Below are 18874 nucleotides of genomic sequence, written 5' to 3' on the forward strand. Positions count from 1 at the left end.
CCGAGTCTAGACCTCCGCGGGGCCCCGGGCAGTACGAGGATCCCATCAAATGATGGCAAAAAAAACATGGGTTTATGACGTTGAATAATTGACAGAAATACCCGAGACTGGGGTAAGAATATCTTGCGTTGCGTTTGAAAGGCTCTCAAGCTCATTTTAAAGACCAAGCAGGTATAAATCCAAATGTGAATAAAAGTAAAAACGGGTCCAAATTCATTTCACCCTTACAATGATATACTATTTTATGATGTAAAATGATTGTTGTTTCTGACAAAGACAAAGGGGGCATTGAAGGAGGCAGAGAAAGCCAACAGGAACACCACTAGTGTCACCTGCCACTAGTTTCACTTTCATTCCATGACTGTTGTCGCATTATTTTGTGTAATCTTTTGTTTAAATTTTCTACTTTTGTCTTATTTCAGTTTTTAGGATTGTTTTGTTGAGCAATTTTTAATATATTGTGCTTTATGTATCTAATCTTCATTTTTTGGTTTATGTAAAGTATGTATGTACTTTGATAAGCTTGATAGAAAAAGTATGTATTATTACTATTAATATTTTATCTATTATATCGTCTCTGTGCACAACATGCTGAATTCCTGAAGAGTCGCTAACAGCAGAAGAAACATTCTGTGTTATTGTCTCTATATACTTGGAAAATAAAGCTGATTCTGAGGACTAACTGAGTCACAGAAGCCGGTACCATTTCCTAGACCCATCGAATAGAAACAGCCATGAGGGTTTGGAAAATGTCCTCCTGAAACCCAACAGAAGGTAAACCACAGGACGGAGCGTCATCACTGCTCCTGACTTTCAGCTTATCCCCTCTGCCAGCCATTGTTTGTCAAACCTCTCTTGTCCACCAGGCTGTGAAATTCATCAGCTCTGCGTCAACAAACTCCACAATCTTCTTCCTCCGTCAAACTTTTTCAATTTTTCTATCAGTTCGTTGTTTTAACTTTAATGTCCATTGTTGGTATTTTCATCGTAAAATGGTGTTTTGTTCTAGGCTTCATCTCCAATAAAGGAATATTGATGATTGATTCCTGGAACTGCAGTGATGTCAGAGCAGCTAATCCGACCCAACAGCACCAGGGTCAACAGAAAACCTCATAGATAACAGAAACTTCCCTCGCTTTTGAAATCCTGGAAAAAGGGGAGATTCTGTTGCAGCGCATCAGACGCAAATAAAAACCCATCACTGTGGACCAGGACCCAGACACAGAAGAGGACTTTTGGTGAAGTAAAGACCTACAACCGATCAGCATGAAAGTCCAGATCCTCGTCGGCCTGGTCCTGCAGGTAAATACAAACACTGACCTTTGACCCAGACAAGTGCTAGACAACAAAACCATGTGAGTGGAAGTTTAGGACGAAACATGAGACTGTAGGGAGGCAGAACATGCTACTTACTATTTCACTGCAACAGTATTTTAAGTACAGCAGGTGTAGGATTGAGCTGCTACTATTTCTGCAGCTACTAAACGACTCTGACTGATATTTCTGCTCTTGCTCCGACACTTCGTAGCAATTCCTACAGCGAGCACTATTCTTTTTTTCTGCTAATAGTACTACAACTAGCATGACAACTGCTAATTATCTAGTGGTACTGGTACTGGAAATACAACATCCACATTACTTCTTCCCACTAACAACAACTACTTCTGCTATTAGTGTAACAACAGAGAGTAAAGATTTTTCAATGACCACTGAATCTACTGCAAACAGCTTATACCTTTACACTACAACATCGTGTCATTGTAGTACTGATATTAGTACAAGTATCACCACTGATATACTGTTACCACAGTTCATACTACTAAACTACTATAAATGAAATATTTATTTCTGTGTTTTCAGATGCTGGGATGTGTCCAATCGTGCCGTATCATTGGCACAATAGCCAACTGTGCCTTTAAAAAACTACATTTTGTCCCGTCCCTCCCTCCAAACATAACTCACCTGTACCTGGAGATGAATTACATCGCAGAGATTAACAACAAGTCGCTCTCAGGTCTGGAGGACCTTCAGGTGCTGGACCTGGGTCGACAGTTTTCCAGCGTCGTGATCAGGAACGATTCTTTCCTCAGACAAAAACAGCTCAAGAAGCTGGTGCTGGGCTTCAACTGGAATCTCCAGCTGGAGCCTCGAGCCTTTGCAGGCCTGTCCGCCCTGCAGACACTGTACTTGGATTACTGCTCACTCAGCGAGTCGATCATGGAGGACAAATATTTGGAGCCTCTAACCTCTTTAGAGTCCCTGGACCTCTTCGGGAACAAGATAAGAAGACTCCAGCCAGCGATGTTCTTCTTGAACTTGACACACTTGAAATACTTGAACCTGAAGTTGAACAGAATCAACGAACTCTGTGAGACGGATCTTGTTGGCTTCCACGGAAAAAACTTCACAGTCTTCAATCTGAATTCCAACCAGCTTGGGTCAGGTTCTCTAGGAGGCTTAGAGGCTTGTGGGAACCCTTTCAGAGGGATTTCCTTCAACACTCTGGACTTGTCCAATAACAGATTCTTAACAGCAGAATTCTTCTCAGCCATCCAGGGTACCAGGATACATCAAATCCTTTTGTCTGGTCCGATGGGAAGAGGATCCTCAAAAAGCTTCTTCCGGGATCCAGACCGGAACACGTTTCAAGGCTTAAAAAACAGTTCAGTGCATATATTTGATCTCTCAAAAAACTTCATATTTGCATTGGAGGATGGCGTTTTCAGTCCGTTAAAAGACGTCGACACCATAAATGTTTCTAAAAACAAACTAAAGCACATCCGCCAGAATGCTTTTGAAGGTGTCGGAGGGCATTTAAAAACCCTTAATTTGTCCCTTAATACACTCAGTGAGATTCAATCCTACATGTTTGCAACTCTTAGAAGTCTGCAGGTATTGGATTTGTCATACAATAATATTGGAATGTTGGGGTACAAGTCCTTCATTGGGCTTCACAACCTGAAGGAACTTTATCTCACAGGGAATTCTCTTGGAAGTCTTGGTGGTGCTGTTGCTCTGCCGCACTTAAATGTTCTTATGTTAAATGACAACAAAATGTCTTCTCTCTACAACGTCTCTCAATTCACCCCCAACGTCACACATCTGAACCTTCAGAATAACAAGCTAACTAACCTCGGAGATGTCTACAAACTCCTGCGTGGCCTTCAACACCTCGAGACTCTGATCTTTGGAGAAAACACCATCCAGTGGTGCAAACCAACCACAGAAGATTTAGATTTTAGCTCAAATAGTTTACAAGTTCTTGATCTTCACAGCTGCAATTTAGAATCCATCTGGTCCAAAGGACAGTGTTTGCATCTGTTTCACAATCTTAGCAACCTGATGACTCTCAACCTGAGATCCAACCAACTCAACGTCCTGCCAGAGTCCATCTTCAAAGGTCTAGTTTCAGTCACAAAGTTGGATCTTTCCTCCAACTCATTGAACTATCTCCCGCCAGACATTCTACCCAGAAATCTGAGGGTTCTTTTACTCTCTGATAACTTCATAGCAGCACCTGACCCCACAGCTTTCAACTCTCTGTGGGCCCTGGACCTGAAAAAGAACCGGTTCCACTGCTCTTCCGAGCTGCAAAGCTTCGTGGCGTGGCTTAAAGTCACCAACTTGAAACTTTTAAGCCCAGTAGATGAGCTTCAGTGTGCTTTTCCATCTTCTTTAAACAATGTTCCGCTGCTGGAATACACCGATGAGGATGTGAAGCCTTGAGAGAGAAAAAAAAAAATGTTTTTTTCAACATTTTATTGGATTTTTACTTTTCATCTAATGTTGAATCTTGAACAATTTATCTTGTTTATAAGGAAAGAGGTATTAACCAAAGGGATATTCTGGCTCGGTAAAAGATTATAGATTCATGAGAAGAAAAAAAAATTCATTTAATTTACAAGCGTTTGTTTTATTTATTTTTTTAAATGACCGACTGTGAACTATCAGATTATTTTTGTTAAATAAATAAATAAAATGTGTATAATCTCATTGGTGACGTTCCTTAAGATTTTTTTACGATTTATTTTCGATCCCAGACTATGGTATTTTTAAAACGTTATTTGTTCGTCCATTTTGGGTATTTTGTTTCAATAGTTTTAGCACGAGCCTACTAAAATAAATAACCTTTCCTCAAATCCACTGGCTGTAGTTCAGCTTTTTGTCCAACAGGTGTCAGCATCCGCACACCTACGTCATTCACGTCCTGAACGCAGCACTGCAGCTATTGTTGCATAATGTCACAAATATAAGGTAAAAACTAAGACCTCGTGGGAGCCTGCAGGATACATACATCCAGTAAAGCCTTAGACATGGTCTGAACATTTGGGCTTTTTAAGAAAACAGGTCAGAAGATGCAGTGATGATATTCTCATTAACTATGGAAAAGCTCAGCACTCCGAGGCAAGGCTTGGATTGCAGTATTGATTCTTGTCTTTTGTCTGTCAATAGATACCTAAAGGTCAACACCACATTTACATTTACGGATTAAAATTAACACACAAATAAAATGGTTAAAAAAAATAGATTAATTGATTTAGTGATATATTCTGTAATATATGATCAAAACTGTAATTTTACTCTGTTAAAGTAACTCAAATTAAATAAACGTGTTGTTGTTTATTGTTGTTACATTCCCTGGTATGTATTTTGCCACTTTTAATTAAAAGTAAACAGCTTTTGTTATGTTTTTTTTTTTTCAATGTTTTGATAAACATTTTTCACAGTGTTATTTCCTTTTATTAAATGAATTCTTGTCCTATTTTAATTTTCAATTTTTACGCTGTATTAACACGTGAAGAGAATTAAACTAAAAGGACAGAGAAAACAATAAAAAAGACAATAAGGGTTTACAAAAATTTTAATTCACCAAAAAAAAAACGAATAGAAGATGACACATTAATGTAGATGTAAGTGCAAAAAAACAGGCTTCAATTTAGAAAAGGAATCAATTAAAAATAAGGACTAAATTTTGATGATTTGAAAAAGTCTTTATATACATTTATAGTATTATTTTCTATCACCCTCTGCATCTGGGACAAACAAAATGAATGAGTTTAAAATGAGAGACTTGACGTGGACATCAGACATGTGTAAGTAAGGATTCCGTCATCAGTTGACGTCATAGAGTTTCTTCATTCGATTTTCTGGTAGCAGACGTGAGCTCAGTCTGACTGGCTTCGAAGCTCGTAAACGACTCCACACAAAACCCCCTCCTGCACTGACATCTCTTCACTGTTACCATGGATACTATTCCCACCTCCTCCTCAGTCATTCCTCACTTCCTGATCATCTCCATCCATCCTCCCCCACTCTCCCCCTACAAGATGTTTTATGTCTCACCGAATATGTCTTGCCTCTTAACATTCAATCTAAATCATATTATTTTAATGAAGGTAGTAAAACATTTCTACTATCGATACAAAACATGAGCAAAAAGGCTTGGATGGTCAAACCAAAAATCATTGATTGAACATTTTATCCTTTTTAAAATGACATTCCAGCACTATATCTAAGCAAGCGTGACCATATTTAAATAAAATTATTATTATTATGGGACCAAATCACAAATATGTAAAGATAAGTTCATACCATGTGTTTTTATTTGGATTCAAAAATACCAAGAAAATATAAATTATAAAAATTCAATATTTATGTCATTTTTATTTTTATTTGAATCACAATTGTAATAATGTCATACTCTATGATTAAAGTAACACTTTATTTGTTTCCCTAATAATATGAAAAAAAAATCAAACTTGCTAATACTAATGAATGTTAGCCATTTTGAGCTAGAGTATGTTAGCTAATGCTGGCTATGTTAGCTACGACCAAAATCATACATTTTTAATTGCGAATCCACCAATAATGGAAACATTTTTACAACTCAAACGTATTCAACAACTGACTTAAATGCAATACTCACCATGTTGTTGGCCTTTATGGTCAGAAGGGTCATTATTAACGCGTGTCAACAACATTAGCTTAGCATACGTTAGCAGGTGCAACGACCTTGACGTTGTTAGTTGTAGAAATGTGTAACCAATATGGAACCTACAGTATATTATGATGTTAAGATAAGAGATTAAGATAAGACTGGTTGACACTGAATTTGTAGGTTGACATTTCTGATGGATTTATGCTAACATTGAATTTAGTTTAGATTATTGGGCAGTTAAGAAGTATTGAATTATTGTGAATTTTTTACTGAAAATATAATAGTTTGTCTTTGCTGAATTGAATTTTTCTTGTACTTTTTATTTTAACTCCTGAAATCTAAAGTAAAAACAAGCCTAAATGTTTTTTTTCCGAGGCAGAGGTTTATCTGTGTTCTGCTGCAGCGGTCCAGGGGGATTCATCTGCAACAGGATCTCTGCATCAATAATGGAGTGATGATGAACTTGTCCTGTGACCTTCAGGAGGTTCGGGAAAGTGTGGCGATAAACCCGTTCACCCCAAACTTCTTATCGAGGTCAAAACAGAGACAATATTTTACCTTTAACTTAAGACTGAAAACAAAGTTGAAAAGCGTTTCCAACCAAGGGGTTAATACTGTCCAGGAATAGACTTTAAAACAAACTAAAACAATAAAACAAGGACTGAACTCCATATTTAATTTAATTTAATCATTGTAAGGCTTGACAAGTTGACAAGGGGGCGGGGGGTCTTCATTCAGGTCGCAGTGCACCTCATCTGACCGACGACATCAAACACTCTCTACTCTACTTTTTCCTACTGTGCTTTAAGTGTGCAGCGGAAACCTGTGAGCCGACGTCACATATAGGAATAAACATACAACAAAACCCTGAATACACCAAATATTTACACTGATATGTTCTCTCACACACACACACACGCACACACACTCTTAAAAGTCTCTTTCTAGGTACATGCAAGTCGAGAACAGGTCTTTATTCTGAAGTCCTTGAGGTTTTAAAGGTCAACAAAAGTGTCGACAAGTGACCCGGCAGCTCCGCGGGTCAGGACGTCACTCGGCCGCCGTGGCTGCGGCGACGTGGCACGCCGACAGGGAGGTGTTGGAGGACGAGGACGTGAGGGATTTGGGGCTCTGGTACCTGCAGAGAAAGAGAACATGACCAAGAGGAATCTCACACATGGAGATTACAACTCAGGGAGATTAAGATGAATGTAAAATGTAATCCTGATGTATCAGAGCGACAGGAAGATGTGGTTTATTAAGAGAGAAGTGGCTCACCAGGAGCGAGACTTATGGACGCCCCTGTCCTTGGTGGGAGAATTGTCTTGGGATGGACTTTGGTTGGACTCCAGCGAAGAGGTGTTGGGGGGGGTCATGTCCAGCTCCAGAAACATGATGTTCTCAGCCTGAAACATGAGGAGTGTCAGTGTGTGTGTGTGTGTGTGTGACAGTCAGGTAGAGGCTGGTCCGTGTCCCTCACCCTGTATCTGGAGGGACCACCCATCGCTATGGAAACCCTGGCGTACTGACTGATGGGTCGCTTGTATCCGACTGCTGATGACGGACGTTTTTTCATCTGAGAGGTTTTACTGAGGACAGAGGAGGACGGCGGAGCATGAATAAGTGATGACGAGCAACAAAAACGAGAGGAACAAAAGCGTGACGTCGGTGTGTCTGCCATGAGGTCTGGAGAAGACACTCTGGGACGGAGACCATCGGATGAAAAGCTCATGTGGTGAGAAAATGTATTTTTACTGTGATGAGTTAGTGAAGACACGTTAGCTTGATAGAATATTAAATATTAAAATAATGAATAATAATAATAATATGACTGGCAATTCAACTAGTTTACATATGATAACACACAACTCTATTTTTGTATAAATTTAAAGTTTTCTTTAGATTAATATCAACACATTTTTTTTCTTCAACACATAAGTAAGTCTTCAATAAATAGATTAATTAGTTTCTATATTTTGGAGCAACAATATCTTTAGATATGATTAAATTGTGATTACAGAGGTTTTTTTTTATAGTTTTTGTATTTTAATATTAAATGTATTTTCTATGTGATGACATTCATTATTATTGATAAATTACAGATGAATTAAAAAGGAAAGATTTTGCAGAAATAATGACACTTAAATAATAAAAACACTAAAATTGTAACAAAAAAAACATTTTAATTGAATAGAAATAAAAGATTTCCTTGTATTACTAAATTTTATGAAGCAAGTATTATTTATTATCTTATTTAAGTGTTTTTTTTTAATTCACGTATCCTTCAGGTGTATATGGTTTATCAACATCAAGGTTAATCGACCACACACACGTGAGTTTTAAGACTTGTCTTTAATTAAACCAGTAGGCTAAGGTCAAAAGGCAAAGAACAGCAATCAACGCAAGAACTCCTGTTTCTCAATGACCTCTCAGCAGGGACCAGAGGCTGGAATTTCCACTGATCCTCCTCAGGGTCAAAGGTCAGCCGGTTCATGATCTTGTTCTTCTCCTCGGGAGGGATGAAGTTCTCTATGATCAGATACCTAAAACGACAGGAAGAGACGAGGAGCTCTGAGCATGTCTAGGTGGTGAGTGTTAAACCAGCAGACGCACTTGAACTTGAGCTCCCTGGTGAGCTCGTTCTGCGTCTGCTCCAGCTCCTGGCGGCTGCGCACGTGCTCGTCGTTCACGTCCTGGATCTCCGCTTTGATGCACTGGAGCTTGGCGTACAACTGGGACAGGGGAACACAAACAGAAGAGAGAGTCAGGGATGCGAGCGGCGGCAACTCGGTCGCCCGTGGCAACCGCGGTGGAAGCGCCGGAAAAAACAAGTAGCCAATAGGAACGCAGAAGAGTCTCCGTCCCGCTGAGGATTCTCATCCTGCTGTCCTCGTAACCTGTTCATCCTAAATCCAGCTGCATACAGTATGACACTGAAATGTAATGTAAGTCTAAAAGTATTTTTTATTTTTATTTTGAAGTAACCAATACTAAGATATCTCAGTAGACAAAACATTTCATCTTTCTGATATAAAGTAAGCTTTAACAAAACACAATTGGACAAATAGAAGGAAAAATAGAATCAAATCAAGATTTTGTTCAATATATTTTGGCTTTCCATGAATACCTGATGTTATTTCAAATCAAATGTAATTTAATTATTTATAGGAAGGAGAATTAAATTTATGACAAGGTGTGATGTTAGATGTTGTTTACTCACTTATTTGAGGATCAGATCAAACAAAAAAATACACCAAAATAAATCAGCCAAAAAGAATATCTTGTTGATATTTATGAGTTAAATATTAACTCAAACCTGAATAGACTTAATTATCGAGCAAACTGAACATATCTTAGTCTGTTGTATGTCACATAAAGCAACTTGGGTCCGATCTCTGTCTTTGTTTAAGTTTTTTTTTTAACCAAAAACTGAAAACACTTCATAGACATTGAATGTGTTAGCAACACAGCAGGGCAAATAGTCAGCTAGCTAGTTTACATGACAGCATAATAACTCACAAATGTGAGTATTTCATTTTAATATTGTGTATAATAATAATTATAATTATAATTATAATTATAATTATAATTATAATTATAATTATAATTATAATTATAATTATAATCATAATTATAATTATGATTATAATAATAATAATAATAATAATAATAATAATAATAATATCTGCAGGTAGAGGTTGCTAACTAGCTGAATGAATATGCAAAAAAAGCTAGCACTACATTAGCTTAAATTAATATGAAGCAAAATAGCAAAATGTCAATGACAAGAGTTGTATCTTATGTTTGATTCATTTTATTGATATATTTATAAATATAAAAATAGAAGTATTTCATCCTGGCCCTGAAGATAACTTTTTATCTAGAGCGCAGGTTCGATAACAATATCACATGCTAGCCTGCGAGCTAATTCATATTTTATGCTAGGATAGGTTTTAAATCATAACAACATCGTAATGACAGAAGTGATGCAGCAGTAGATGCATAAATGAAGATATAATAATTCATATATATTGCAGGGTGAGCTAACCTTAGAGCATAGTTCAAGCTGTTCTTTACCTTCTTGAGTTTCTTGGTTTTAGCTTCCACTTCCTGCTGCAGAGACGTGAAGGTGTCCCTGAGTTCCAGCGTCTCGTCGTCCTGGACCATCATCTGCTGCGTCATCTCTCGCTCTCGCCTTGTCTGCACACGTGGAAAGAAAGTTCCAACATTCGGGCACCGTTAAGTTCCAACCCACGGTTCCAACAGACGCTGTACCTGTTCTGCGATCTCGTGTCGCTTCAGCTCCAACATCTTCTGCTGCTCGTTGGTGTGGTCCATGATGTTCTTCCCTCCCACCAGCAGCTTGCTCTCCATGGCCTGCAAACACAACACAGAGATATGTAATGTAATACATGATAACGATTCTCTAAAAGCAGCAAATAGGATTGAAAAGGGTGTAACAAGAGTGTAACTGAAATGTAACTGCCTTTGCTACATACAGTATATGTCATTCTATCTTCCTGGTTACCATGGAAGAAGATCAGGTCCATCAGAATATTTAAGTTCAACTAATGTGTTGATTTAAGTGTCTCTTAAATAGATGTTGGACTCTATTGTAGCATCAGTGTCTGTTTGTACAAAAATCTATTTTCAGTGAAATATTGACATCAGAAAATGATCTTAAGCACCGCCCACTGAAAACACTTTTTCTGGAGATGAAATCTTGTTTACCATAACCACACCCACAATGCCGTAATTGGTCAGACAATTGCCACCGCACGTCATCAATCCCCGCAGTCTCCACCTCCAAGGGGCTCTTTTTATAAACAAAGCGGGGCGTGATTACAGCTGGAGTGAAGCCATTATTAGCCTTCTTGATGGACTCCACTCTCGTAACCTTTCGTTCGCCCAGATTTCAGAGCAACTTTATAAAGTAAAAAGTTGAAAACATGCAGGCGACTTCTGATATCCTCCACATCGATCGACTCTAAGTGCTGCTGCTCGGCATTATGAAGAGCTGAGCCAGAAGATAAAGCTCAGAATTTTAGGTAGCGATAGGTATCATCTCCCAACATCTGGGTCTAGTCGACTCTATTGTTGCACCTCATCTCATCTCGCTCCTCATACGTCTTCTGAACGGCCCTCACGTACTCCTCTGATTCTTGTGATCCACAAGGCTTCACTAAGAGGTTAGAAGATAGAAAGAAACGAAGAGTGAAGGTGTGTTAACATTCTGTGACAATCATTCTGGGTAATGAAAGATAAACACATTACGAAACAATCCAGTGTGTGTCAAAACTTTGTTCAGCCTTTACATTCTCCCTACTTCACATACCAGTGTCCACTTAATTACATCAGACACCTCCCCTCTCTCTCTCTCTCTCTCACACACACCCCCCCCCCCCCCCCCCCACACACACACACACACACGGACAGTACAGTGGACTCCTTCACAGAGGATGCAGCCGGACTGTACAGAAAGAGCCTTTGTGCAGAAAATCTCTTTGTGTTTTCAATCTCTGTGCGGACAAAACTGAGCCACAGAAGCCTGTAGGGCAGACACACATACACACACACACACACACACACACACACACACACACACACACACACACACACACACACACACACAAACACACTCCACATCCCAGCCTTCATAGCCTCAGTTCTGGTTTCATAACACAAATCGAAAGCATTTGAGGTTCAAACCACTTCTTGAGTGACTCTTAAATGACAATCTTGAGGTTGATGAACAGGAAAAACCGTCGACTGCTTCAGCGTCAACACTTCATGGGTTGACAATTACATTTACCCAGTGGCCACATTTTTAAATTCTGATAAATGTCAAGAAAAAGAGAAGAAAAAAGGACCAAGATTTTAGCCTCTGTCTGACGGTAGAAAACTTAAAGCCACAAAAAGACATTTCAAATGGAGTGAAGAGCTAAAATATGATGTGAAAACAAAGCAATTATATCAAATTTATGAACGTTTTTTGTAAAAGAAACGGATAGAAAAATATCATTTTCCTCTAAATATGATGCCATTTTAAGTAAAAACAAAAAAAAGCTTAAGAACGTTTTATTTAGAGTTAATACAATAATAAACACAAACTAATATTGTTAGATCTACTTTGACTTCTTGTGGGCTGCATGAATACAGTCGAAGAGCCACATGTGGCCCCCGGGGTGCACTTTGTCCAGGTGTGGGCAAGCCATATTTTGCTCAGGTCTAATTTCAGGTTTAGACATATTTTAAGAATATATGGCTTGTTGTTGAAAGGAATTAGCTAAAAAAAAATTAAAGTATCGGCAGTAAAATTATGCTTGGTGACAACAAGAAGACCAAATCAAGTGACATACTTTCGGTCTATAACATCTGATTTATTTTGGGGGGTTCTGATTCTGGGGAGACATTTCAGAGAGGAACCGATCACCGGATCAATAATAAATATTCCCGCAGTAACACAGACAAGCCAGCATCGGGTCGCACGAGCGTTCTGACCTACATATGAGAGTTTGACTCAAACAAAAATCATCCAGCCGAACGTTCCTCTTCCACCTCTTCTTCTTCCTCTGCTGACTCCGCCGCTCTCTGCCTGGCAACCTCTCTCTCTGATTGGCCGGAGACAGAAGTGCTGTGAGCAGGTCAGAGCAGTGATTGGTGGATGGATTTGTGCTTCAGCCAATCACAGTAAAGCTGGGTAGGATCGAAGTAGAAGTGGAGCGTGTTCATAATGAATCGGGCTGATCTTTCTTTCAGTTACACTTCGGGAATAAATTATATTTAATTGGAACACCACTGCAGTTATAAATATGTCAGAATGTTGGTTTAATTTGACTTTTCAATTGTTGAAAATTTTAATTATTTTTTGGGAAATGTTGTTTTTAAGAATTGATTTTTTTTTTTAAATAATTGAAATCAATAATTTGTTTTATAATTCAATCATTTAATACAAAAAAGAAAAAGACATTTTAATAAAGAAATTCAAAATTCTGATGGCACTGATACACAACAGCTAAGCTAGCAGTTGCTACGATGGGGTTAAAGTCATTTAAGTTATTCAGTCATTCAATTTGTCATTTTGTACATACCTATAGTTGTATACAATTTGATAAACAAACTGAAATTGAAAGGCTCTGTCTCCAAAAAAAACCCATCAACACAACCAAATAACTTATTGACAGGCAGAGTATGGTCACCACAATACTTAAATTCTACATCAATGTTGTGATTGGTTGGCTGGGCGGCAAAGCATCATGGGAGCTGTAACTGAGAGGGTGGTTGAGAGCAATGGGCCCTCAATTTTGAGTTCACAAGTTTAAATAAATGTATAATTATTATTTATATAAGTGAAAAATAAATTGTAACGACTTCAAGGATATTGTTTAATATATTCTCAATCAGACGACAATCTGCCCCCTGCTGGTAATGCTACGTAATACATTACATCTCTTTACTGGCAAACAAGGCAGTTAAAAGCTAAAATTAGCATCTTGGACGTAAACGCTTCTATCCAAAGTGTTTGGTGGTTTTGAGGTTTCTCTCCAAATGTCCGCTGGCTGACACATCAAGGGAAACAGGAAATAGTTTTTGGACTCGCTCATCTTCCTCCTCGGGGGATTTCTGCTGATGACGATGGTCACACACAGACCCTCGACACACACTCCAACAATAGAGTACATTCAATGACCCGCACACAGCAACGTTCAGGAGGTAGGCCAGATCAGCATTTAGATCGGAGCCATCTCGAGAGCTTTTCCCACAATTCCTAGCGGCGGCACTTAGAGACGATCGATGTGGACGATGTCAGAAGTCGCCTGCTCACATCATGTGTCTTTGCCGACATCATCACATTATCAGGGGAGTTAGAAACATGCAACATGTTTGTCATAACAAATAGATTATAGGGAGCGATCTGCTAGATAATGTGACTCTTATGGTGCGAGAGAGTCATGTTCTCTCAGACAAACCTTCTTGGAAAAAGTGTTTAGGAACGAAAAATCTTCATTTCTGTCACGTGTCTGCTCACTTCCTGTTTTGTTCTCTCACATCCGTACCTACTTTGCTAATGACTTCCTGTACGTAACTTCCACTCTCTTGTTTTTTCTATAATTACGCTAGATAAAGGTACTATTCTGTTTTTCCCACCCTTTTAACTCTCCACTAAGTTTAGACCCCTCAGCAAGATGATCTTCTTTTTAAGATGGTGACACAAAGACATGAAGCAATAAATAAAATAACAGGTCATAAAAATATATTTTAACCGTTTTTGAAAGAAGAAATGTTACGAAGTTTAATTGAGTTAACCTAGAGTAATAGTTGTTTGGACTAGGGCAGGGGTCGGGAACCTATGGCTCGCGAGCCAGGTGTGGCTCTTTTGATGATTGCATCTGGCTTGCAGATTTTGGCTTTTCAGATAAAACATAAAATATTATCACTTGTTTCAGGGGTGGGCAATACGTCGATCGCAAGCTGTTGCGAGTAGATCGCGTGATTTAATAAAATATGATATAAGAAAATAGTAAAGAGAGCTATGATTGGCTGCTGTGCATATTAATCAAATGGTTATTGCGCCGATTGGTTGAAAATTTGATTGACATGCACAGCAGCCAATCAGAGCTCCCGCCTCTTCCACTGAACGCACGGTAAAGATCATATGAATCGAGAATAAAAAGAGCAAAACGTGCGACAGTCATTTTACGCAATTCAGAAAAACGATATAGAATTATAAGCTTGTTTTTTTAAATAATATATCGAACAAAATAATGCGCGTTTGATCGCTTCAGGTTCTTCTCTACGAGAGTCACAGAAACATGACGTCAGGTCCATCAAAGTTAAGCTGCAGGTTTCAATGAAAGCAACAAATGCTGGTTTTCCTTTTGTGATCGCGTCCTTAAAACACACTTGCATTAATACACCATCACATGATGACTATTTGTAAATTACCTTTATCTCACGAATGTAATAAGAATACGCTCAAACCCAAACACATTAAACAGATGCAGGTGAGACACACATTCTAATGACGTCAGAGACGATCAGACAAAGTGATGATGATGTGAAGTTACTGATGAACAGTTTTATTCTCGTTAAACTTCATCTGAAATTTAATTAATCCACTTGTGTGATTCATATCAGACATGTTGAAAATTAACAAATATAAACTGTTAGTTTGAATTCATGTTTTCATTTGTTTTTGTTTTTTCATGATCACAGAAATGGAGAAATTTTAGTCTTGTGCTTCATTTAAATATGATGGACATATTGAAATGGAGGCATGGAAAGGGATGAACCCGTCTGAATTCTTTGTTGATTTTGATGAACAAAGGAAAAGGGCTTGAATTCGTGTCAAGCACAGATTCTTACATCTGAATATTATTTATATGGCTCTCACTGAAATAAATTTCCAAATATTTTGCTTTCATGGCTCTCTGAGTCAAAAAGGTTCCCGACCCCTGGACTAGGGGGTATTTTGAAGGAAAATATTGAGAGTTAAGTGTTTCAATCAATCCTGAATTGATTCCTGGACACTAGATATTCCAAAGGGAAAAAAAGGGAACGCCACTATTGTTCTCCTGACTGCTGTTGTGGAATGTTTACTTCCTGTTCTTACTTCCTGTCGGTCAGATGACCCACTCTAAAGACCGATGGAAGGTTTGTGACGATGAACATTCACATGTCACACTGTGTTTGATCATCAGGTTCTTTATTTTTGCACATTAGAATTAGAATTAGTCGGTAAAATGCCTCACAGCGTAATGACTTAGAAGGTCCATTCTGATGAAGTTATGATCCACGTAATGCTGGATTTATTGTGTAACTTTTTTATCTGTGATCTAACATTCCCGTGTCTGTCATTAAGGGATTTAAACTTATTGTTGTCATTGCTGCTTGTTCTACATTTCGCCTGAATTAGCTCCGCCGACCTGTAAGAATCTGTTGTGTTTCTATATCTGACATAATCCAGAGGTCATGACCTTCAGTGAGGTCACAACCTAAACATGATCTGCCTTCTGGCTCAGCTCTGTTTTCTCAGAGAAGAGCAGTAGAGCGGGCGAGCACCCATTTGTGACTTGACAATATGACTTTCACACAGATGTTGCCGTAGCGATTCAGATTAAAAACATGACGATCACGGGATTATCATGTGTGATAATCTGATGATTCGTTTATTAAGGGGCATCACAGACAGAAACAGTCTTGTATCCGATTACACCTCTGTGAGGAGAAGGTTCTCAGAACTACCAGATAGGAATCATCTTTGGATCTGGTTTATGTAAGACATCAACAAGGGTTCACTAGTTTGCTTTGTTCATTTTAGAATAAAATACATAGATAAATCTCACTTACACTGTCTTCATGAATTTTATTATTAAAAAAATAGCAATTAGCTATATTTTTAACTTATTTATATTTATACTTTTATATACATTCATTATTATATGCAATATTTAAAACGTTATTTATTCATTCTGTTTATACTATATTGCACTATTTTTAATTTATTAATATTTATATTTATACTTTTTATATATACATTCATTCTGCTGTGTTTTTAACAGTTTCCAAGCAACAAAATGTCGTTCCCAGTTTTATTGCTGTGTTTTTTGTGCAATGACAATAAAAGAAAGTCTAAAATCTAAAATCTAAAGTCTATTTAATTTTGTTCTAAATAATATAATTCTACTATATTAAAAAAAAGTTTTCCAAATACTATTTTGGATGTTCATGATTGTTTAAATCATCTTATCTTGTTATAGATATAATAATGAATATAATAAATAATAATAAACCACATTTTATATAATTAATATACATTTATTTACTTTTTTAATATAATTTTATTAACTAATGTTTCTTCCTCAATAGGTTTTTTTTTGTTTATTAAGATTTTCCTCAACATTATTTATGTACAGATGTTTAGCTGGAAAATATGTAAAACTATTATTATGACTTCATCTTTATTAGTATTATTATTATTGTTTTCTACTATTCACTAATTCTGATATCAAACAACAACAAACAGTTTGTTTGTAAACATCACAGATTTGGAAGCTTTTTTAATAAAGATTAAAATGATCATTTTAATAAAATGTCTGTTAAATCTGTGATGTCAGTTTCTAATGTGTGTTAGAGAATATGTGTATTTATGCTTGTGATGCTACGTTTTGATTGGTTCAACGTCTCACCTTGTACTTGGCTGTAAGCTGCTCTGTGGCCTCCTGCTCCTTCCTCAGATCTCCCATCATCCTCTCCTTCTCTCCCAAGAGCCTCTGCTTCTCCTCAGCGAGCAGGAAACGATCTCCTCTGATGGCCTCCTTCTCCATCTCCAACCGCTGCTCCTCCAGCTTGACGTAGTCCTCCGCCTCCTTCTCCACCTCCACCTCATCGCCCTCCTCATACTCGTCCTCGTCGTCCCAGGTGTCTCCGTCGTCCTTCTTCTGCTTGGTCCTCCACTTCCTGTGGGTGAGCTGGGCGCGCAGGCGGGCGATCTCCGTCTGGAACTCCCTCAGTAAGGCGTCTTTGGGGTCCTCGTTGACTCTGGGTTGGTTCTGGATGTTCTTGGCTCTGTTGGCGTAACGAAGGGTTGTGAGGGTTTCGTCGTAGTGAAGGGCTGAGGGACCTAAGGTGGCCACCATGACGGTCTTAGCGTTCCCGCCGAGAGAGTCCTGCAGGAGGCGAGTCAGCTTAGAGTCTCGGTAGGGAACGTGCCCACTACGACCGTCCGCCAACGCCGAGATGACATTCCCCAGCGCCGACAAGGAGAGGTTGATCTTGGCAGCCTCCTTCAGGCGCTCTCCTTGGACTCCTGTCTTAGCCTGACGCTCACTTCCTGCCAGGTCCACCAGGTTGAGACGACCCACTCGGATGTGCTTCCTCCCATCGGGTCCTGGTTGACTGCACTCCACGGTGATCAGGAACAGAGCGTGGGATCTGGACGAGTGCTCGTTCATGTCCGTGGCCCCCACCGCCCTGGCCTGGTTGCCCACATTCATCAGCTCCTCGATCTCCTTGATGCTCTTGCAGACACACGAGGTGAGGTCCCGTACATAAACGCCGGTCTCCGGACTCTCTCTGAGGTCTAGTGCTCGAGCACTGCCATGATTGGGATCCAGAAGGTCCCTGATCTCTTCTAGATAGATCTCCAAGTAGGAAGCTCGAACCAGGTACTGCCTGTCCGACTGTGATCTGGAGATGTGCGTGAAGATGTGGTCGAAGGCGTTAGGTATCACACCACGCTTCTCTGGATCCAACCATGCCCCCTGCATGGTGTAGGTCTTCCCTGTCCCGGTTTGTCCGTACGCAAATATAGTCCCATTGAAGCCCTCCAGCACCGAATCTATCAGCGGACGCACGCTCTCGTCGTACAGATCTCGCTGTTTGGAGTTGGCATCGTAAACAGCGTCGAAGGTGAAGGTTTTCTGAGGCTCGCTCGGGGGAGCTCGAGGGTTTCTGAGGATCACCTGTCCCAGTTTCAGGTCCAGCTGTACAATCCCGCTCGCAGGCCCACCGGACTCCTCTCTGCGGTTCAAAGGTCGACATCGAACCACCACCTTCACTGACTCACTGCTTTTAGCCTTTGACATGTTTGCTGTATGAATGTTGACAATCAAATAAAAAAATATATATAAATAATTACTAATGAGGTTCACAATCCGCCTGTAAACACGTTAACGACAATAAAAGGCTCAGAGGTGTCAGAGATCCAGGAGGATTATTGTCGAAGACATGAGCCTAAAAAAACACCGACGGTCCGCAGCTCTCAGTCGGTGCGTCGACGCTCCATCACAGTCCAGACCCAGGTCCAGAATCAGGTCGAGACAGAAGAGTCAGAACCAATGAAACCGATCGCCTCTCTCCGGATCCACACCGACCGTTTGCATCCTCCTCTCCTCCGACCGGTGGATGCTCCGAGGCGGATCCGCTGGTGAGTCT

The 18874-nt window shown here is 39.3% G+C and overlaps 2 protein-coding genes across 2 annotated transcripts; one reads left to right on the forward strand and one right to left on the reverse strand.

Annotated features, from left to right (window-relative positions):
• Window positions 1–1022: 1022 nt before the first annotated feature.
• Window positions 1023–4075, forward strand: LOC148067834 (toll-like receptor 5). The gene is made up of 2 exons (XM_087805675.1): window positions 1023–1302; window positions 1861–4075. Exons 1-2 carry the CDS (start codon window positions 1267–1269, stop codon window positions 3724–3726), a joined length of 1902 nt encoding a protein of 633 aa, XP_087661801.1. The 5' UTR covers window positions 1023–1266; the 3' UTR covers window positions 3727–4075.
• Window positions 4076–6600: 2525 nt separating this feature from the next.
• kif3ca (kinesin family member 3Ca) lies at window positions 6601–18850 on the reverse strand. The gene is made up of 8 exons (XM_087805674.1): window positions 17128–18850; window positions 10214–10315; window positions 10016–10138; window positions 8552–8670; window positions 8365–8481; window positions 7419–7527; window positions 7217–7344; window positions 6601–7076 (listed from the first exon to the last, which is right to left on the reverse strand). The coding sequence occupies exons 1-8, from the start codon at window positions 18523–18525 to the stop codon at window positions 6989–6991; spliced, it is 2184 nt and encodes a 727-aa protein (XP_087661800.1). The 5' UTR covers window positions 18526–18850; the 3' UTR covers window positions 6601–6988.
• Between the last annotated feature and the right edge of the window lie 24 nt (window positions 18851–18874).

This window comes from Callionymus lyra, chromosome 13 (genome assembly GCF_982586985.1).
Source record: "Callionymus lyra chromosome 13, fCalLyr1.hap1.1, whole genome shotgun sequence".
NCBI classification, from domain to species: Eukaryota; Metazoa; Chordata; class Actinopteri; order Syngnathiformes; family Callionymidae; genus Callionymus; species Callionymus lyra.

Coding starts and splice junctions, on each gene's coding strand:
- LOC148067834 (XM_087805675.1), top strand. CDS start 1,267: ATGAAAGTCCAGATCCTCGTCGGCCTGGTCCTGCAG. Junction 1,303..1,860: donor TCGTCGGCCTGGTCCTGCAG/GTAAATACAAAC, acceptor CTGTGTTTTCAG/ATGCTGGGATGTGTCCAATC.
- kif3ca (XM_087805674.1), bottom strand. CDS start 18,525: ATGTCAAAGGCTAAAAGCAGTGAGTCAGTGAAGGTGGTGGTTCGATGT. Junction 10,139..10,213: donor GACACGAGATCGCAGAACAG/GTACAGCGTCTG, acceptor CCACGTGTGCAG/ACAAGGCGAGAGCGAGAGAT. Junction 7,528..8,364: donor CCTCTGGTCCCTGCTGAGAG/GTCATTGAGAAA, acceptor CTCTGTCCTCAG/TAAAACCTCTCAGATGAAAA.